This window comes from Grampus griseus (assembly GCF_964374135.1).
Source record: "Grampus griseus genome assembly, chromosome: 1".
Taxonomy (NCBI): Eukaryota; Metazoa; Chordata; class Mammalia; order Artiodactyla; family Delphinidae; genus Grampus; species Grampus griseus.
In genome coordinates, this window is record NC_139017.1 from 151,712,382 (window position 1) to 151,735,357 (window position 22,976).

A 22,976-nucleotide genomic window follows, 5' to 3' on the forward strand; every position below is an offset into this window, starting at 1 on the left:
CATCTTCATCTCACTGTATTTGTTCAAATAATGGAATAACTGAGAATTCTCCACACTATTTAAAATATTATGTGTTATTCTTCATCCTCCCTCTGTTTTCTGACCCAGAATGTAGAGTTTAACGTGTATAGGGTAAACGTATGCTATGTGAACCTACAAGTTAGCTAGTCTTTATAGATTGAAGGAAAAATCCCACTGGCATGTGACTCTCTGAAATATATGAAAAATTCCTTTTACAAAATCCACGTAAAGACTATGCAGAACCAGACAATATGACAAAGGAAAAGATTCTTTGGGGAAACCTTTAATTTCTTCTGTGAGTTCACAGAGTCTCAGAAATGCTGGTATTGAAAAAAAGCCTGGAGTCTAGCCAAAGAGAAAAGACTGTTCTTTCTAACACCCTCGTAATTGGAGGAGAGGCAGGAATCACTGTTCGGGAAATACTCCGGAGAAATTCATTTCAGCCCCACCAAACATGGGCATTCTGACCTAAACAAGCAGAAAAAGACAGAGGGAGAAGAGGAAAGAAAACATAAAAGGCTTCTACTTACCAGGGTTGCAGGGTGTGCCTTGGGCAGATAAGAGAGAGAGCCTTACGGAGCAGCTCAGCCGTATCGCACACACAGTGTAAGCTTGGTGTTAGCGTCCAGCATGCGACTGTTTGTTTTTTTGCAAAAAAGAACCCCAAACAGGTCGTCCTCTTTTCCCTTTGTGCATTTGTGCTTAAACTCCAAAGGGTTAGTGAAACTTGTAAGCAAGGATGTCAGTTAATCAGAACAATACTTCACATGAAACACACAAACGGTAACAGGGGACACATCATGCTCAATGTAGTGGTGCTCAGCAGCTTGACTTTCTTTCTCTCCTTCTCCCCTTTTTTAACCTTTCAAAATGAGAACTGAATGTTCTCAGCAAGCAATTGTTAAAACTCTTTACGTACTCCCATATATGGTGAAGCGATGAGCCATTAGAAGTGGGCTACCTCACACAGAGCATGTTAAACCAGCACGTTCTTTTTGGAAATCTGCTCTCAAATAAATCACAGCTGGTTCTACATTGTGGTCTTTACAACTCTAGCTCCCGTTGCACAAATTTCATGACCAGAGTCAAAGCATGTTTTGTATGAATATCATTTTGAGCAACATCTAGACCAAATCCGATTGCCACAGGAGCTTCACTTCCGGCTGCCCCAAGGAATTCGGCCATTGCTTCACAACATAGGAAACAAGCAGGCAAACACACATATATATCCCAGAGACACATGTATATAATATGGTAAGTTTACATATACACACACGTATCCAGGAAGAACTGAGGACAACCAGCAGGAACTTAACAACTTCCATATGGTCCAGGAAATGAACATGAGAGGGAACTGGTAAAGATGTCACATGATGGGGCGACAATGGGTAAGGGGAACCAGTGTCTCAGTCAGTGCAGCTAATCCACCAGTTTCTTTTGGAAATTAGCATTTCTCATTTATGTAGTAGACAGGGAAAAAAGTATGGGGGGAAGAGGTTCACAGCCTTTACTTCCCAATGTTCAGAACTCTTGGCTATCAACTTTTGAGTGACAATGCCACAGAGTAACCTTATTGCCTTCTGATCAGACATAATATAGCATTTAGGTTCTCCTTGACTGTGGTCTGCCACGGAATGGAAGATCACACAGCAGTGAACCAGGTCTAACGGGTTAGCCATAAGCACCTTCTAGTGATTTTTGACTGACCAACACATCGTGGAACCCCAGTGAAGAAACACGAGACACATGGCTGCTACAGTGAGGTTAAAAATTAAGTCACACTCATCATGGAAAGCTAGTGGTCATGACTCCCAATCAGCAAAGCTGCCTGCATACCGTTCAAAAGGTACCCTTCCAACATCTGGAGAGAAAACTAGAAGTACCTTTTGTTCTGTCTGCTGGGCCAGCTGGCTCTGAAGCTGCTGAAGCTGGTTTGCTGAACCATCACAAAGGTCATGGTAAGCCTTGTTCAGGGCATTCAGCTGCTCAGGTATCTGTTCCTTCTCTTTTTCTGAGAGCCTGGAAGATGAAGCATGAAAGCTCTTTCAGAGACAAACCTTTCCCCAAACTCTTCTCTATTGCTTCAAACTGACTTTGCCACCTTGGATAGTATTCTCCTTCATCACTGTTCATGATGGATCATCCGGTCACTCTTCCATACTCATTGAACACTTTGGCATCCAGCTCACAGCTTTCCTGTCCATCTCAAACCAAGTCATGATTCTTGCTTATGTCAATGCTCACGTCACCAATTATCTAACACCCGGTGCTTGTAGTCCTGCGACCTTCTCGATCCAAATGTGCGCCACACCACCTCAGCCCCACCCACACACGGCAAACTTGGAGGCTACCATCATCTAAAATTATTCCACTTCTGAAATTTTATTTTACTTTTTTAAGGATTTATGCCAGGAATTTATTTACAAACATATCTAGGATGCTGAGTTCAAGAGTTTGATCCTTTTTCCAAAGAGACTGCACATCTTAAAATGCTCCTCTTCGTATCTGTCTCACGGATTATTTTTTAAGCAGTTGGTGTCTTACTATATAGAAAGGTGCAGCAAGTCAAACCCAAAGTACCAAGTCATCATAGCTAGTAACCGCCATTTGTTTTCCACTGAAAATGGTAAATTCTTCCCTGGACCCTCCTCACAGTGGCTCCTATGAGATCACAGAGGTGGTGAACCTCTGGATGCTTTGTCCCAACACAGCGCCGTCAGACGCCGTGTGAAAGGCGCAGAAACTGAAGGCGGAAGAAATGGCGGCAGCACACCAAGCACTCCTTTCCTCAAGACCTTGTTCCCCTGTGTGCAAGGACCGTCCACTTCTGAAATTTTAAACTTCAAAAATCTACTATCGGATTGTAACTTCTGATTATAATCCTACCTGGCTAGTTTTCCTTCTTTACTCCTACAGCTCTTCTCTTTTAAAAACAAAATCTCTTAAAGAGACAAAAGAGAAGAATAAAATATACTCTCACTTACTCATTACCCAACTATCCAACCTTACCAAATTTTATTGTAGTATTTTACCAAATTTTCTTCAGATCCTTTTCTTAGACACAAGACATTACTGATAGAATTAAAGTCCCATGTGTATCTGTCACCAACCCTGTTCCTATCCCTCTCTCCCCAGAAGTTATCACTATCTTGAATTCCTTTTCTCATTCTACATGGTGTTTCTGAGACTGAATCCTGTGATTCATCTTACAAGCGTCCATCAGCTTACTGAGATTCCCCAAACCTTCCTTGACTCCTCCACCTCTCTTAATCCATCAGTCCTCTCCATTTTCTTCAGTTTCTTCTCTTTGGAGTCCAGACCCACAGGCCACCATCTCAATTAGTCCCTATTATCTTTGCACTCTCTCCTCACTAACAAGACTCCAGTCCCAGATCAACCGAACCCCTGGACTTCTCTGTTCCCACATGCAGCCTAAGTCTGTCTAGTGGGGGGATTCCAAAACCACGTGTCAACAGAAGAGGTCTTCCTGGTTTCTAACCTCTACTGGACTTCCGTGCTTCCTGACAATCCTTTTGGAGGCTCCCACTCTAACTTGCAGCAAACAACCTCTCTCCCTATTTCAAAGAGAAAATACAGACCACGGGGCACTAATTCTCTCACTTTCTGACTTCACTTCTGACGTATTTATCTGTATCCATACCTTTCCTAATCTCCTTTTCCTCAGACCTCAGAGGAAAAGGTGTCTCAACTCCTGTTTAAGGTTGTATTTTCTACCCATGGATAAATTTTATCCTCTCCTACATCCTTTGCAACCCCTCTCCTATGACTTCAATTTCTCTCTCCCCTTCGGTCCTTGAGACTCAGTCCATAAACACAGTTAAGTCTCCCCGATCTTTTAATAAAACAAAACCTTTTCTTGAACATAAATTCTGCTCTAAGTACTTGCTGTATTATTTCTCTCCTTTCCCATGGCCAAGCTCCTTGGAAGAGTAGTCTAATTTCATTATCACTACCTTCCACGCCTCATGTGTTCCCCATTACTCTAAATGAGACATCATCCCCCAGCTTTTCACCAGAGTCACCAAAAGCTTCCAACTTGCCAAATTTAATAGCCATGTCTCAGTTTTAACTTTTCTTGACTTTTGACCACTTCCTTCTTTTTGGAGCCCTGTTCTCTCTTGGGTTCTAAGGTATCACTCATAATTTCCTCTTACTTCTCTAAGGCTTCCCTTATAGGCCGAGAAGCCCTTGAACCCTTGTAAGCTAATCCAGTCATGGTTTCTTCTATGCTGATGACTCAAATCTCTGTCACCTCAAACGTCTCTCATTAATTCTAAATTTACACATAAAGCTGTCCACTGGACACCTTTAGTGGAACTACATAAGGCATAAATAATGTATCAGGTACTTCCAAATACATACTGGAAGTTTACCCTCTGATGTCCAGTGGGTTCTTCACATTCATAATGTCTGAAACTATAGCTGCCTCCTTCTTCCTCAACCCATACTTTCTCCTGTATTCTCTGTCTTGGTTAGCAGCATCACCAAATACCCAGTGGCCTAAGCCAGAAACCTGGGAGTTATATCTGATAATTTTCATTGGTCACCAAACCCTGTAAGTTCATTATCCATATACTATCTTTTGAATCTTTGTCCCCTCTCCATCTCTCGTCGTTTCTTGCCTATATTATCAGAACAGCCTCTTAACTGGTCTCTCAGGCCTCTACTCTTGTCCCATGTCTATCCATTCTCTATAAAACTGTTCTAGAAACCTTTATCAACGAAGTCCAATCATGTTTAAAATCTTTCCCCATAGCCAGCAGGTAGAATGCATACTCCTCAGGATGAACTACAAGGCTCTTCCTAATCTGGCTCTTGCCACCCTGAAGTCTCCAGCCCAAATCCTGATCATGACCTAAAGTTTTAGTCAGGTAGATCCAGTTCCCCCAGATGTGCTGTAATCTCTCATTTAATACTCACTTATGACCATGCTTGGCCAAGAAGATCTGTGAAGTTTTAATGGCCTCAGAGACTTGTTCCCTCTTGGTTGTTAGCTCCTCTGCCAGAACCTATGCAGTAGAAGAAAAAAGTTTCAGAACCCAAGATATTAAAGAACCAAAAATCATTTGAAATAACTTAAAATAAAATCCTAGGGAAAAAATTAGCTTAGGTAAGATGATTATTACCACTATATACAGTGATCTAGAAAGCAGAAGTACAAATAAGATGACGTCTTAAGTTTCTTTAAGTCCTGGAAGTTAACACTTATTGAGATCATAATCGTTCCTGGCGGCCCATATGTGACATATTATTCCTCTTAATGAGTAATCACATATTATGCTACCCAGGAAGTGACAGATGGACCTTCTACTCACCTGCTGTTCTAAAATAGCTTTTTCAATGTCTGTTGATTCTTTGGTCTGGGATGAGGTAGCTTTGCTTTGTGTATTCTTTGCTAGGGTAGACACCCAGCCCAAAAGTTCTTTAACCTTCTCCACATGTTCCTGTTTTTCTTCTTCTACCACTTTCTAGAAGAGGAAATAGAAAATCAGTATCTTGGTCAATGTCTTACTACACCGGCCTGATTCAGAGTTCCTAAAACAAAGACATGAATGTTACCTAAATCATAAAATAACCCCAAGTTAAATATAATTTACCCAGCCTACAGCATTGCTCACCAGCGCCTGGGTGATACTAATAGCTAAATACATTATATCTAGGTTAGCACTTTTCTAAAAAGGCATGCTGTTTTCATATGTGATGGGAAGTCAATAATTATTTACTGATTTTAAAGAGCCCTTCATGGGCTTCCCTGGTGGCGCGGTGGTTAAGAATCCGCATGCCAATGCAGGGGATGTGGGTTCGAGCCCTGGTCTGGGAATATCCCATATGCCGTGGAGCAACTAAGCCCGTGAGCCACAACTACTGAGCCCGCGAGCCACAGTTACTGAAGCCCGTGCGCCTAGAGCCCGTGCTCTGCAACAAGAGAGGCCACCGCAATGAGAAGTCTGCACACCACAATGAAGAGCAGCCCCCGCTCACTGCAACTAGAGAAAGCCCACACAGAGCAACAAAGACCCAACACAGCCAAAAATAAATAAAATAAAATAAATTAATTAAAAAGCCCTTCACATATAGCATCTTACACATGTTCATAATTCTTAGATTTACAGATGAAAAGATGGACATCTACAGAGATTAAATGAGGTAGGTACTGACAGAAAGGAAGTCTTTTGCTAATTTACATGGGCAAAAGTTGGTATGGGTTAATGTTTCCAACAGCATTTCTTTTATAAGTGTTATTGAATATGTGGAAACTTATTTTGCAAAGACATAGAAGATCTTCATAATTACAAAAAGACTGCATACTCATTACAACAAATTCAAACAATCTGAAATTCATAATATATGTTCCTTTAATCTCATTTCCTCAGGAATTTGGTATATATATTTCTAAACTTGTTTGTATACCCGTATTGTCCCTCTGTGGTACACACAGTTTTGTTATTACTGAAATCATAATTATACATACAACTTGCTTTTTTCCTCAAAAAATATATTATAAATATCTTTCCTTGTTGGTTCATTTAAATGTATTTCATTATTTTTAACAGCTTCATAGCATTCCATCATATGGAATTTGGATATTTCCACTATTCCTCTTTAACAAATTATGCTTTATTAACGATCTCTGTTCATATCCCTTTCTTCATGCTTATAACGTTTCTGTAATAAAGATACTTGCACGTGGGAGTGTCAGACACAAGAGAGTCTGTCCTCATTATTCACTAGAAGGCTGTGATGTGCCTTACGGAGAAAATGCGTTTAATAAGCTTTGTTCAGGTGTGAGTTATATTGCTCTCGGCCATGAGTTCAATGTTAGTGAATCAATAAGATATATTTTAACATGTGTTTTTAAACAAAAACACACATAAAACCAGGTTGTGCATTATCCATTGACAAAAATGTTGTGATGTGACCAGAAGCTGGCAGTAACCTAACCCTGTGTTCCCCTGGATGCATGAATTCAGAATTTGCTGGTACAAGGGAGATCAGCTCGGTGCTTTGTGACCACCTAGAGGGGTGGGATAGGGAGGGTGGGAGGGAGACGCAAGAGGGAGGGGATACGGGGATATATGTATAGCTGATTCACTTTGTTATAAAGCAGAAACTAACAACACTGTAAATCAATTATACTCCAATAAAGATGTTAAAAAAAAAAAAGAATTTGCTGGTGCAGTGTGTACAGTGCCTTCATAGAACATGACTACTGTGAACAATGGACATCGGCTGGCTGTGTGTGCATTTTAAATCTTGACAGATGAGGTTCAAGATTTTTCATTCTACTTTCAAGATGATTTAGGACCCAGTTGCCCTCACCTCCTCCTCCTCCAGCCGCCGGAGTGCATCACTGATGTATTTCACGTGCTGAGTTGTTAAGGTCACCAATGCTGTGTAGCGAGTCCTTAAGTCCATGAACTACGGTTCCAAAAAAAAAACAATTTAGATAAGTTATCTGCCAGAAAAGTCAATTTAAATAGTTGACAATAAGAGGAAGTTTTCATGAAGTCACACGCTCGACAGTAATCAAACTGTAAGGCCTCGATGAGCGAATCTTTCCTTGAGGGAAGACAGCGGCACACGTCCTTGCCCCACCCTTTCACCTCTTGCGTGATGGCATCTGAAGAGGAAGGCATGCGACGGCGCTTGCCCGGGGATTTCTGCTGTGATTCCACAAAGGCCTTGTACGTCATCAGTTGCAATTCATAGTCCTGGGGGAAGAAGACATTGAACTACGTTTACACAGGGCTTAGAGCTCACACTGTCATGCAGTAGCATCACAGCATTTCAATGGTGAAAGGCATTTTGACGATCCTTTAGAATAGAGGTTAGCAAACTTTTCCTGAAAGTTGTACTATCTCAGTCGTGGCTACTCACCTCTGCCACTGCAAGTGAAAGCAGCCATAGAAAGTAAGTAAATGAAAGAGCATGGCTGTATTATGATAAAACATGACTTAGAGACACTGAAAGCTGAAGTTCATATAATTTTCATATGTCGTGAGGTATTATTCTTCTGATTTTTTATAGGCATTTCTCATGGGCCATATAAAATAGGTGTGCAGGCTGGATTTAGCCTGTGGGCCACAGTTGGCTGCTCCTGAATTTGCAGTTTGTTGTGTGCTGACCCCATCCTTTCATCTCACACATGGGGCAACTGAGGCCAGGAGACAGGAAGTGAGCTTCCCTAATTAACTCAGTGGGTGAGCAACACAGTCAGGACTGGAATCTGTCTTCCGTCCCTAAACCAACACTCTTCTCATGTCACCATGCTATCTTGTCACTTCCTCTGCAATCCTGAGAGTGCTGCCTTGGTCCAGGCCCTCTTCATAGCTCACATGACAGTGCAATAGCCTCTTACTCTCCTGCTTAGAGTCTCACCTCCAATTTATTTTCTGTCCTGCTAGTAGCATAACTTTTCTAAGTCAAAAAGGTGACCACTTCGTTCCTCTGTTTGAAAGTTCTCAGTGACCTAGAGAAGATCTTCTCAAATATCAACATTCACCTGGGGATCCTGTTAAAATGCAGATCCTGATTCAGCAGGCTGAAGATTCTGCATTTCTGACTAGTTATCAGGTGATGTCGATGCTCTTGGTTCACAGACCATGTTTTGAGGAGCAAGAACAGACTGGGATTGACATATATACACTAATTTGTATAAAACGGATAACTAATAAGAACCTGCTGTTTAAAAATAATAATAAAATGAAATTCAAAAAAAAAAGAAATCCAAAAAATAAAAAAATAAAATGTTATTCAGATTATTTATCTTAACTTCTTACTATTTTACTTCTTGGCTGACTCCTCTATGTTCTTGGAATAAAATCCAAATGTCTGTGAGCCCCAGCCAGCCCTCAGTCTACATGTTCAGCTTTATCTGATGCCACTCTTCTTGCTCAGGCTGCCCAGGCCATAACCTGTCAGTTTTGAGAACCCGTTAAGCTCTTTCTTATTTAAAAAAAAAAAAGAACAGATGGTAAAGACAAAGGAACTGAACAAGGCCTTTCAAAGGTTGGCCCCAATCTCCCCTCTCATTTTCCACAATCACTGTTTCTCATGTAAAGTACACCTTCTAGCTATACCAGAATTGCTAGAATTTGCTATTTCCTCATATAATCATTGGATTTTATTCCTCCATGCCTTTGATTATGCAGTTCCTTTTGCCTAGAATGTCTTGCTTTCTATTGTCGACTTTGAAAATTCTAGGCAGGAGGAAAATACTGAATGAGTTCCATAAGCAGTCTATTAAAAAAAAATAGTAACAATAAAATATTAATAAAAACACGTGCTACCATTTACTGAATGTATTTTAAGTTTGAGGCATTGTCCTATGTATAAATTATCCCATTTAATCTTTGCAAACACTTTGCAATCACAAGTGAGGTAGTTACTGTTCACATTTTGTAGATATAGCAACAGAAACTCAGAGGGGCTAAGTGTTTGCTCAAAGTCTTAAGCCTAGAAAATGGTGAAGCTAGGATGTGAACTCAATTCTTTGTGACACCAAGTCTCCTGTTATTAACTGAAGAAATGTATTCATTTAAAAAACTATTCGTTGAGCACCGACTATGTGCTTGTCAGAAAAAACCTTGCTCCCCTTGAACTTACATTCTCGTGGGAAGGCACATGTTAAACAAATAAATATATGAGAATCTCAGGTCATTTTTTTTAAAAGACCTTATCAGAGAAATAGGAAGTGGGGAGCCAGATCTTGCATAGCCTCATAAACCACAAAAGGATTTAAAATTTTAGTACAGGTATGATATGAAGCCATGAGACAGTTCTGAGCAGAAGAGTGACAGGATCTAATCTATACATGTTTCAGCTATGGTAAGGTACACATTTCCCTGACATTTTAGTATCTCGAAAATTTGCAATATGTCTTACTTGACATGTGCATAATTGGTGGAGTTTCTCCCTTTTTGGTAGTGCATAAAATAATGTGGCTTATAATCGATGGTGCCTGAGGTTCTGTGATGTGTGGTATGTTCCTAAAAAGTGAGTCTGGCTACTGTGTGGGAAAATAGCTTGTGAGGGCAGGAGCAGAAGCAAGAGAGCAGCGCAAAGTACTGGAGCAGGCTATGGAAGATTCTTCACTTAGATGTGAACCAGGAAAATGGGGGAGGGAGGGGCAGTGACGGGTAGTCAGATCCGGGACATACTGGAAGATGAAGCAACTTGTTCCCAGACTGTTGTTAAACATAAAGTTTAAGGTAAAGAGAAGAGTTAAGGATGACTCTTGGGGTTTTTTTTGCCTTAGCAACTAGGAAAATGGTGACACTATTTGCCGAGATATGCAAGATAGTGAGAAGCATATTTGAGAAGAAAACCCAAACATTCTGTTTTTCACATGGTAAGTTTAAGAGGCCTGTGGGTCATCCAAATGGAGACTCCTCAAATCTCAGCTGATGTCTGGTACCTCTCTGAGCATCCCCAAATATGTGGCCATGAGAAGCACACATCTGCATTAACCTAAGGATGGAGCAGAAGAGCTCTGCTTACTTGTCCAAAACCAAAACCTATAGTGACATGCAGATCTTCCTAAGCTGGAGACGATTTACGTTCCTTCTCGGATATGGTAGCATTACCTTTACAATAGTGGAGTATTGCTGGGAAAATTTTTGACACTGGTCCAGTTTTGTCTGATTTCTCTCGATTTCTGCAAACAGCTCCTGGGAACCAAAATATCACAACCTTATCATTGTCATTATCATCACTGAAACAGCTGAGCATTTACCATGTTCAAAACTTAGCTGCGTCAGAATCACCTAGAACACTGGATAAAGCATAGATTGCTGGGTTCCATCTCCAGAGTTTCTGATTCGATAGATTTGGGTTCGGGTGTGAGAACTCGCATGTCTAACACGTTCCCAAGTGATGCTGATGCTGCTACTCTGGTTGTCCACACTTTGAAAACCATCGTTCTAAGTATTTTACATGTATCATTTCATCTAATCCTAACTACAAAAACCTCAGGAGGGCAGTTGAACAAATAATGGACTATGTCTGTTTTATTGTTAAGGAAAGTAGAATACTAAGAGACTAAGTAATTTGCTCAAGTTCTCATAATGAGTGAGGGAGCCAAAAAAACCCAAAAAACCCAAAAGACCAACAAATAAAAACTGCTTTGAATGAAATAATTTTCTTCCACTCATAGCTTTCCCTGGGTTTTCATTCCCCTATATTCTAATCCTAGCAAAACAAAATGTAATATCAAGAAACGAAATAAAGCAAGATAATTCTACTCTGCCCATCTAGTGCTTTCAATATATACTCACAGAAACTCAGGACTGGAAGGGGCCTTACAGGTTACCTGGCCTAAATGCAAAACCAGTACCTAGAGCCCATCCTGCTTAAACCCTTTTCAGAAGGAGCTCAGAATGTCTTAACATTGGAGGGAAGCTAATTGCTAGCATATCATCTTCTTCATGATGAGCTAGCTTCCCCCGTGCAACTTCCACTCGGCTACGGCCACACCCACCGTCTGCTGGCTGAGCTGCTCGGATAGCACTCTGCTGTCCTCAGCCTGGCCTGGCTTCATCATTTCCTGCTGGGCAGTGGTTTCCTCAATCCATTTGATGAGAGTTCCATGGCAGGCTCGGTAATCTCCCAGAACTTCCTGGATACTTTCTAGCTCAGATTGGCTGCAGAAGCAAAGGGAAACTGCTATCAGTTATCTTGGTATAAATACAATTAAGTAAATGAGGCAATTCCCTCCAAGCCCAGTTGGGCTTAACCACAGAGGATACATCTTTATTTTGAGGAAAGAGCAATGCAGCACTGAGTGGGAGCTATACCCACTACGCTATGGGGTGAAAAGTGAATAGAAGCCAGTCGTGCCCTGCTAGGCCTGGAATCGGCTTTGGGGCCTGGCATCCCATGATAATCCTTGTCAAATTTTTCACCTATGTTGCCAAGGATTACCAGGTTGCCAATAAGGTAGTACTGCCTGTACACTTTTGTCTCCTGAAGACAGAGTACCTGTCAGAGTACTCCAGCTATGATTTATGAATCACTGTAGTTTCTTGGGGAGAAAAGTAGGGGTGGAGTGGGTAAAAAATAGTAGTAATTAACTGTTAATTACAGTAACAGCTTCCTATACCACTATTGTTAGTCTAACTAGCCTTGGGATAGTAATTCAATTATAGAGAATCAGTCCAAGCTTATCTGAGTCTCTATAACCCCACTTCCTATATATTTTCCTAACTAGCCTAGCCTCAGATAGGTAGTTTCCTATCTTTGCTACTCAAATCAGTCATCAAAAGCAGGACTTCAAATAACAGATAAAAACCACTAAATCAGCAAATGAAAAGGAAGCAAGAAATTCTACAAAGCTCCACTACGAATAATAACTCATATTAAGATTCAAAGCTAGGGACTTCCCCGGCATGGCAGTGGTTGAGACTCTGCACTTCCACTGTAAGGGGGCACGGGTTCAATCCCTGGTCGGGGAACTAAGATCCCGCATGATGTGCAGCACGGCCAAAAAAAAAAAATTCAAAGCTAGTAAAACAAGAGCTAGAACTCAGGTTTTGTCCTTGAGAAAAGAACATTAAGTCACCTTTCCAGTCTATATTCTAAGACACCACTGTCATCATGGCTTAAATGGGTTAAGACCAGGGACACAGGAGAAGCACTGCTAATAGGACCATCACACTGTGCCCCAAAAGCAAGCCTCAGGACTGCTTTGGGGTTGGTGGTCCCAACCTCCTGGCACTTACGTTGTCTAGAAGGTATACTGTCACTTAATTTCTACCCCTCCCTATCAATTCCTGCCTTTAAACAAGCATACACAGAAATAACTCTATTTTTGTTTAAAACCTGGCTCCTGAACCCTAAGAGAAGAAAAGGGAGGGGCGGCCACTTACCGGGTGTCGAGCTGGGCAATGACCCGGTGCCAACGCTCCTGCAGCTGGGAGCCCTTCTCCTGATAGCGTTCCAAATCCAGGTTTCGCTCTGGGGTCAGACGACTCAGCTGCTCTGCCACCGCCTTGGCGTTCGCAATTTCCTCATCCAGGACTGAAAACACTGAATTCTTGTCCTTCGCATCACTGAGCCAGTGCTATAAAAACACAAGCACAGCAACAGGTTAAATATATTCCACGCTAAAAAAGGACTCAGACTAAGGTAAAAAACAAGGACGTTGTCTACAGCCAGCTCCATATTACATCTGTGGTTCGGAACCTAGACTCTATACTGTTTGTGCCAGAAATGCCTCCACAGTCCTCATGCAAACTGCTCAGTCAGTAGAGTACAGAAAATGTGCAAAGAACTTGTGTCTGAAACCTGGCTCTACCACTTATAAGCTATGAAACCATGATAAGTCACTTAGCCAATCTGAATCTTGGTATTCTATATGTAAATAGAGATAAAAATCCCTCCTCTATCTACCTCACAGAGTTGCTTGTGAGAATCAAAGGAGATAACAGCTAAGTGATTTACAAACTTATAGCACAACCACTGATTATATCCAATTAAACTATGACTTTACTGGGGAGAAATAGGAAGAAATAAATAGAGAAGCATAGTCCTTTATCTCCCCTTTCTAGCTAGACATATTTCTCAATCCTTTCTTCTTTGGACCCACATCAAAAGATATTAAGTATGATATTCTGCCTAATTCAAATGCAAACTTACATCAGTGTCATGCCATCCAAAACTGCATTTCTCTGCTAACCCCAAGCTATGGATACGTTAAGTCAACCTAAGAACTGAGAACAACCAACCTGTAACGTAGACCGATGGGACTCCAGAGCTGAGAGATCTGCTGGTACTGCTTCTTCTTGACTCAGCTTGATTTCATAACCTTTGACTAAGAGTTCAGCATCCTGGATGCTACGCACTATAACACTGATTGTCTTTAGCCTGTGAGGATAAAATCACTTCCATTAATACATACATTTTAAAAGCTGAGCTACAGACCTGGAGCACTACAGAGAGATTCACCAAACGTAACTGTCAAAATCAACTTCGCAGGCTTCCCTGGTGGCACAGTGGTTAAGAATCCGCCTGCCAATGCAGGGGACACGGGTTCGAGCCCTGGTCCGGGAAGATCCCACATGCCGTGGAACAACTAAGCCCGTGCGCCACAACTACTGAGCCTACGTTCTAGAGCCCACGAGCCACAACTACTGAAGCCCACGCCTAGAGCCCATGCTCCACAACAAGAGAAGCCACCGCAGTGAGAAGCCGGCACTCCACAATGAAGAGCAGCCCCTGCTGGCCGCAACTAGAGAACGCCCGTGTGCAGCAACGAAGACCCAATGCAGCACAAAATAAATAAATAAATAAATAAATAAATAAATAAATTTATTTTAAAAAAAGATCAACTTCGCCATTACTAAATAACGACAGGGTTTCATAAAAACAAGAAAGCATGGTGTAGTGCCGCCAATTTAAGCCAATTAAAAATGAAGTTCTGGGGCTTCCTTGGTGGCGCACTGGTTGAGAGTCCACCTGCCGATGCAGGGGACATGGGTTCGTGCCCCGGTCTGGGAAGATCCCACATGCCGCGGAGCGGCTGGGCCCGTAAGCCATAGCCGCTGAGCCTGTGCTCCGCAACGGGAGAGGCCACAGCAGTGAGAGGCCCGCGTACCACACACACACACACACACACACACACACACACACACAAATGAAGTTCTGGGTGGCACTGGGACACACACACACACACACACACACACACACACACACACACACACACACACAAATGAAGTTCTGGGTGGCACTGGGGGACACACACACACACACACACGCACGCACGGTGGTCTCATGGGAAAAAAGGCATGAGGCCAGAAATCCACTCAATATCATGAAGACTCTAAGATCTTGCTTCTCAAGGTCATGGGTAGGGATGGGTGGGTAGAGGAAAGACCCTCAAAGCCTAGTATTTAGTTTAGATGAAAATTTTTCTTTCTTTAGCGTCCCTTTTTCTTTTTCAAAAGAGGTATCTAATCAATCAGAAATGTGGTTCAAAATAGTCCTAAAACTGTAAATCAACTCCACTTCTGTATTCCTGGCATTTGTTCATTGCAGACCAAATGAACCCACTCCCTGTTATTTGAAACTAAAGCCAAGGTCTCTTTTTATGGGTACAAGCTCTTTTTATGGGTGCACTCTCCCTGAACTGTTCATGAAACATTCCAGGCACTTTTTTTTTCATCTGAATCGAAAATATTGCCCTCTGGACCCGAATTCTCAGCTCACTCACTTGTTCAAATAGACAGTGGAGAGACCATACACATGCTCCATTTTCTCCACCAGCAGACTGAGTTCTGAGCGCAGAGTTGGGACACTCGAACCAGATGGGGACTGATGGAGAAAGCTGCTGCATTTCATGGAAACAGCATCCAAGTCTGACCTCAGTAGCTGCAAATCCTCCTGGGCGTGCTGTCAGGAACACGACACACAACAAACACAGAGAAAGAATTGAACAAAGAAGTTAAAAAGAAGTCCTTGTTCATAATAGCAAAATATTGGAAACAAACCAAATGCCATATATAGGAGAATGATGGAATCAACTAGGAAACAGCAATGCAGGGGGAGCTGGGGAAAGAATACAGACAAGTAACTTCTGAACACAGAATTGACTATAGACATACCTTCAGGATAAACACAAAAAGAATTACATTAAACTCTAGTTAGTAGGTTTGCTTTTTGTAATACTATGAGTTAGCAGTTCTGAAACCATTATCTGTACATGTTAGAATTGAGCAATAAATAAATTTACTGTGGATAATGTGAAGGAGGTTTTTTATTCTTGGGGGAGTTACATATTTGGAAAAAGGAAAGAACAGAATAAGCCCTGAGGTACTGGTTTGGAACTGGATGGAAACAGATATATGAATTTGTGATCACTTGTACGCTCTATCTGCTAAGCAGGCCTAGAAGTGGACACGCCAATAAAAATAAGCACACTCAGCACCTGATCTTGGTTTCTAAATAAAGGAACCTAAAGGAAGCAAGATTCCTAGGAGAGACGCTGATTCTAGGGTTGGGGTTGGTAAAGGCAAGAGGAACCCAGAATATCCTGTTTTATTGAGAAATAAGAAAGCACTCAAAGAATGACGAGGCATGTTAATATCACATAGGGGCTTCCCTGGTGGCGCAGTGGTTGAGAATCTGCCTGCTAATGCAGGGGATACAGGTTCGAGTCCTGGTCTGGGAGGATCCCACATGCCACTGAGCAACTAGGCCCACGAGCCACAACTACTGAGCCTGCGCGTCTGGAGCCTGTGCTCCACGACAAGAGAGGCAGCGATAGTCAGAGGCCCACGCACCGCGATGATGAGTGGTCCCCGCTTGCCACAACTAGAGAAAGCCCTCGCACAGAAACAAAGACCCAACATAGCAAAAATAAATGAATAAATTACTAAAACTCCTACCCCCAACATCTTAAAAAAAAAAAAAAATGACATAGGACCCAGCTTGAAGGGGCTCCCAATGGCTAAATTTGGGAAATTTTGAACATCAAAATAAAGACAGTAGCAAGTTATTATACAAACCACTGAACTAAAATAAGAATCCATAAGTTCATACTGACATAACAAAGGAAGAAAGGAGGGAACGGGGGAGGCAAGCGCTTCGCTTTTGATAGAATGGAAAATTTTAAATGTAAAAGGAATGACAGAATTAGAAAATCACCTTTTGGCAAAAGTCATACTAATAATTAATTTGGTCAGAAAACTACCAGAACTAATCAATGAATTTGTTAAGGTTGCAGGATACAAAATTAATGCACAGAAATCTCTTGGATTCCTATACACTAAAAATGAAAAATCAGAAAGAGAAATTAAGGAAACAATTCCATTCACCCTCGCAACAAAAAGAATAAAATACCTAGGAATAAACCTACCTAAGGAGGCAAAAGATCTGTACTCAGAAAACTATAAAACACTGATGAAGGAAATCAAAGATGACATAAACAGATGGAGAAATACACCATGTTCTTGGATTGGAAGAATCAACATTGTGAAAATGACTATACCACCCAAAGCAATCTACAGAGTCAATGCAATCCCTATCAAACTACCAATGGCATTCTTCACAGAATTAGAACAAAAAATTTTACAATTCATATGGAAACACAAAAGACCCTGAACAGCCAAAAAAATCTTGAGAAAGAAAAACGGAGCCGGGGGAATCAGGCTCCCTGACTTCAAACTATACAACAAAGCTACAGTAATCAAGACAGTATGATACTGGCACAAAAACATATAGATCAATGGTACAGGATAGAAAGCCCAGAGATAAACCCACACATATATGGTCACCTAATTTACAATAAAGGAGGCAAGAACATACAATGGAGAAAAGACAGCCTCTTTATTAAGTGCTGCCGGGAAAAGTGGACAGCTACATGTAAAAGAATGAAATTAGAACACTACCCAACACCATACACAAAAATAAACTCCAAATGGATTAAAGAATAAATGTAAGACCAGACACTATAAAACTCTTAGAGGAAAACATAGGAAAAACACTCTTTGACACAAACCACAGCAAGATCTTTTCTGATCCACCTCCTAGAGAAATGGAAATAAAAACAAAAATAAACAAATGGGACCTAATAAAACTTAAAAGCTTTTGCACAGCAAAGGAAACCATAAACAAGACAAAAAGACAATCCTCAGAATGGGAGAAAATATTTGCAAATGAAACAACAGACAAAGGATTAATCTCCAAAATATACAAACAGCTCATGGAGCTCAGTATCAAAAAAACAAACAATTCAATTAAAAAATGGGTGGAAGACCTAAATAGACATTTCACCAAAGAAGACGTCCAGATGACCAGGAGGCACATGAAAAGATGCTCAACATCACTAATTATTAGAGAAATGCAAATCAAAACTACAATTGAGGTTATCACCTCACACCAGTCAGAATGGCCATTATCAAAAAATCTAGAAACAATAAATGCTGGAAAGCGTGTGGTGAAAAGGGAAGCCTCCTGCACTGTTGGTGGGAATGTAAACTGATACAACCACTATGGAGAACAGTATGGAGGTTCCTTTAAAAACTAAAAATAGAACTAATATATGGCCCAGCGATCCCACACAGGCATATACCCTGAGAAACCATAATTCAAAAAGAGACATTGTGGGCTTCCCTGGTGGTGCAGTGTTGAGGGTCTGCCTGCCAATGCAGGGGACATGGGTTCGAGCCCTGGTCTGGGAAGATCCCGCATGCCATGGAGCAGCCGGGCCTGTGAGCCACAACTACTGAGCCTGCACATCTGGAGCCTGTGCTCTGCAGCAAGAGAGGCCATGATAGTGAGAGGCCCACACACCGCGATGAAGAGTGGCCTCCGCTTGCCACAACTAGAGAAAGCCCTCACACAGAAACGGGGACCCAATACAACCAAAAATAAATAAATTAATTAATTTAAAGAAAAAGAGACATTGTACCACATTGTACCACAACGTTTATTGCAGCACTATTTACGATAGCCAGGACGTGGAAACCACCTAAATGTCCATCTGACAAATGAATGGATAAAGATGTGGCACATATATACAATGGAATATTACTCAGCCATAAAAAGAAACGAAATTGAGTTATTTGTAGAGAGGTGGATGGACCTAGAGTCTGTCATACAGAGGGGCGTAAGTCAGAAAGAGAAAAACAAATGCCATATGCTAACACATATATATGGAATCTAAAAAAAAAAAAAAAACCTAGTAGCAGGGCAGGATGATCCTGCTAGCAGGGCAGGAATAAAGACAGAGACATAGAGAATGGACTTGAGGACACGGCGGGAGAGGGGGAAGCTGCGGCGAAGTGAGAGTAGTATCTAGTATGGACATATATACACTACCAAATGTAAAATAGTTAGCTACTGGGAAGAAGCAGCATAGGACAGGGAGATCAGCTCGGTGCTTTCAATGACCTAGAGGGGTGGGATAGAGAGGGAGGGAGGGAGGCTCAAGACGGAGGGGATATGGGGATGTATGTATGCATATGGCTGATTCACTTTGTTGTACAACAGAAACTAACACAGTATTGTGAAGCAATTATACTCCAATAAAGATTTTAAAAAATCAGAAAAAAAAAAAAAAGAATCAACAATAGCTACTGTAACAGTTTGGTGAAAGTTTGATGTAAAACAGGATGTTTACATAGTCTCAAAGTATCTCCTCACAAGATACTTAGTAATCACAATGAGGAAAACAGCAACAAGTGATAAAAGCTATCACCAGTAATGGGACAAATCCACATCACATGCCTCCTGACAGGATGCACCAAGGACATACTATCACTTCTATGGTATTCCTGCCAAAAATGTGTAACCTGTATTTAATCTTGAACAAGCCTTAGATAAACACAAATAGGGGGACATTCTATAAAATAAATGGGCTGCACTCTGCAAAAATATTAAGGTCATGATAGATGATGAAAAATCAAGAAACTGTTTCAGGTTAAGAAACCTAAAGAGACGCAGCGACTAAATGCAATGTGGGATGCTGCACTGAATCCTACACCAAAATATTCTTTTTTGGGGGGGGAATCAGAGGAGTGGGGGTACTACTCAAAAAGCCATTTATTAGGTCAACTGAAGAAATTTCAATTAAGGTCTTGGATAACAGTATTATACCAATATTCACTTCCTGATTTTAATCACTGTCCCATGGTTATGTGAGACTATCCTTGTTTTTGGAAATGCACATTGAACTATACAGGGGTAAAGGAGCACCATGTTTGAAACTTACTCTCAAAAAAAAAAAGATTATTATCAATATTATGTATACATATGTAGAAAAAATGATAAAGCAAATGTAGAAAAATGTTAACATTTATGGAATCTAGGTGACGGTTATATGAGAATAAAAACTTTTCTCTATATCTGAATCTATTCCAAAATAATTTTTTTTAAAAAAAAGGTCCTTTAGGAGAGCTCAATATTAACCTCTATTTCTTTGACTGACCTATTTTGCATGACTACAGAAGAGTAAAAACACTTTAATATGAGAATTGCAGGTACATATGACATGCCTCACACAGACATATTAGATCCTTCTTGACCAAAAGAAATTATACTGGGCTCACATCCTCTTCTTCAGGCTTAGGAATTACTGAGAAATTTCTCAAGTTGAGAAAACTCACTCCTCATTAGGCACTGCTTTCCATTTCCTTTAACCTCCCAGATCAAATCTAACATTCTTCATAGAGCTCCCTCATCACACCCCAAGTAGAAATGTTCCAGTAACACTCCACATTCCTACAGCAATGTTTGCTTGGCAATCTGGAAGTACACTAGGTACTATCTTATGACATCTCTTATACTTGAAGTCTCTAACTATAACTTTAACCTTTTCTTCTTTACACTAGGAGCCAAAAGCAAGGGGCTTTGGCTTACTTTCTTTGCATGCCCATGAGAACTTAATAAAGCAATTAATATTTGCTTCTTTTATGTCAAGAATACAACCCCATTTTTTACAGCATTCTACTTTTCCAGGAAGCTCATGATATGTACCATATCACTTAATTTTCAAAACAACTCGTGTGACTCATATATTACTATCTCCATTTTATAAGAAAGGAAACTAAGGAAGAGAATTTGCTCAGTCACAGAGAAGTGTGTACCAGAGCCATAGTAGAATCTGAGTCTTTCCTTACTATTTTTGGAGTCATGTGACTGACAGTAACCGTGTCACAGAATATAATACACATCAATACATATAAGGGAGAGAGCAGAGAGCAGCATCTCTACTAAGTAGTCTTAAAATATGTAGTCCAAAAGCAGCGCTGAGAACAATTTGCCAGTGTCTGCCTTCCCAACTGTGTAGGAAACTAATCAACATTCAGCAATATCCTGGGAGCTGAAACTACGCTTTTCCATGGGTGAAAGGCATTTACAGACTTCAGGGAAGAATTCTGGAGTACGATTGCCATGAGTCTGCTGCCTTATTCCTTAGGATCCAGACTCTCTTGCCCTCCAATTCATTCTGAAACTGTTTACTCTGCATCCAGCACCCGCTGCTCTTAGGGCTTACCTCTTGTTCTGCGATCCTTAATGCACTGTCCTGCCGGGCATCTCTGTCAGCCCTAGAGCTGGCAGGGGACTGAATTCGTTTGATTAGTCTCTGTTCACAGTCCTCCAGGCGCAGCCGGATATTCTTCAGCTCTGAAATGTACATCTTGGCCACAGTTTCCTCTTTGTCCTCTGTGAGTGCACAAGCACAGAAGACCATTAAGCACGACAACAGAGATCAGCAAACCTGAGAACAACACTGGTTCCAGCAGACCTGATATTCCATGAATGAAAGCAAGGCCTTATGTGGGGAACCTTCTGCCTGTTCCCAAACTCCCTGCATCATATACTACCCTTTAAGGATCCAAACACGTAATTTCCACAGGAAAATGTGATAGGTTGATAAGCAATAATGAATGAAATATGGCCTCTTCTTCCATGATCTCATTTTGAGAATTCATCTCTACAAGTTTTTCTCTATCTCAAGTTTTTTAGCAACTCAAGTGGTAAAAAGGTGGTGATGACGCTGTCTAGAGTATATGAAGGGTCCAGCAGCACCCTTCAGGGCTCCCATTCCACTTCCCTCTCCCTCTTCCCAAGGCACACACCATTCTCCATGGACTTCATCAGGTGCTGGAAGTGGGTTTTACAAGCCTCCACCTCCTCTTCCAAGCGCAGACGATCAGCCACTGAGAAGAGCGCCGAGTCACGGCTCTCCTGCAGAAAGTCTTCGTAGTGGGCCTGCAGGTTCTTCATAACCTGGTGGTACTCCCCAGGTGCTGAGGAGCGGAGCTGCAGAGAAAAAGCCAGAGGACATTTCAGTGGAATGGGAACGTAATACAAAATAGTGCACAAACCATAATTATAAACATGCTGACTTTTCACAAATTGAACCTGTCCATGAAATCAGCATTCAGATCAAGAAACAGGACGTTACTAGTATCTGAGAAGCACTCTTTGTGCCCTCTTGGATGTAAGCCTTAATGATGGTTAATTCACCAGTATTCCCCTACTCCACACACTTATGCAAAAGTTTCTGGTTCCTAAGAGCCTCAAGCCCCTAACCCCAAAACAGTATCCCTGACTCCATTTTACACCAATTGGGTGAGGAGGAGTCTCACAGTAAGAAGTTCCTTCCGGAAAAAAACCTGCCAATAGGTTATGAGCCTGCGGTAAAGCTGTCATAATTACCTTTTCCAGGTTCCAGGTCTTTACAAGGTCAAGGTCCTTCCTCAGATAGTTCCAGGAGATAAGGCTTTTGGTGTTAACATGTAGCTGATGCCAAAGGGCCATCACCTTCTGATAAGACTGCTCCACCCTACAAACAACACAGAACCTGGCTATAGCTTTTCTAAGGCTTCAGCTCCACACTAGAGACCTTCTAAGGAAAAAATGTGATTGCCTTAGCAGAACTGAGCTTATATGCTGAGCAGAGAAAGGCAACAAGTCAAATACTAACAACACAGGACTCTTTAGACCTAAATAAATTGAGATGCTCAAGCAATTTGCTACACTATTCTATACATTATGTCAGCACATATTTAGCAATCTCATAAATGTTACCTGAATGTAATATAATTATGAGAAGTTAGAGAGAGGAATACCCAGGGAAAGCAATGATAGAGAAAAATAGAGACAAAATAACTCCATTTGAAATTGCTGAAAAATGACAACAATGCTTAAAAAGCGATTTGCTGTGTTCTATATTTTTACAAAACTGCTAAAATGTTTAAAAGTTAATAGCAATTTAAGAAGTTCACCTGGCATATAAAACGAAACTTGTAGTGTGAAGGGCTTGAGAAGATCTTTTTCTTAGCATCCCATGCCTAACTCAATCTCAACTTACGGATGACTTACAAACTCAGATACACAGACACACTCGACACACACCAAATTACCTTGAATTTCTTCAAGTTAAGAAATGTAAGATATATAGAATAGGATGGAAAACTAGAAGCTAGGAT

The 22,976-nt window shown here is 41.1% G+C and overlaps 1 protein-coding gene across 3 annotated transcripts in view; it reads right to left on the minus strand.

Annotated features, from left to right (window-relative positions):
• The window catches only part of MACF1 (microtubule actin crosslinking factor 1), a gene marked incomplete at its 5' end in the record, with an annotated part of 341,117 nt that overhangs the window by 132,014 nt on the left and 186,127 nt on the right, over nt 1–22,976 (minus strand). For all 3 annotated transcript variants that reach the window (XM_082674679.1, XM_082674680.1, XM_082674678.1), the window contains 13 exons: nt 1,905–2,040; nt 4,963–5,051; nt 5,358–5,510; nt 7,363–7,461; nt 7,647–7,754; nt 10,629–10,712; nt 11,522–11,684; nt 12,909–13,102; nt 13,767–13,905; nt 15,251–15,429; nt 21,035–21,204; nt 21,621–21,804; nt 22,204–22,330. In XM_082674679.1, coding sequence (XP_082530805.1) covers nt 1,905–2,040; nt 4,963–5,051; nt 5,358–5,510; nt 7,363–7,461; nt 7,647–7,754; nt 10,629–10,712; nt 11,522–11,684; nt 12,909–13,102; nt 13,767–13,905; nt 15,251–15,429; nt 21,035–21,204; nt 21,621–21,804; nt 22,204–22,330 — 1,825 coding nt within the window. The remainder of the gene's footprint in view (nt 1–1,904; nt 2,041–4,962; nt 5,052–5,357; nt 5,511–7,362; nt 7,462–7,646; nt 7,755–10,628; nt 10,713–11,521; nt 11,685–12,908; nt 13,103–13,766; nt 13,906–15,250; nt 15,430–21,034; nt 21,205–21,620; nt 21,805–22,203; nt 22,331–22,976) is intronic.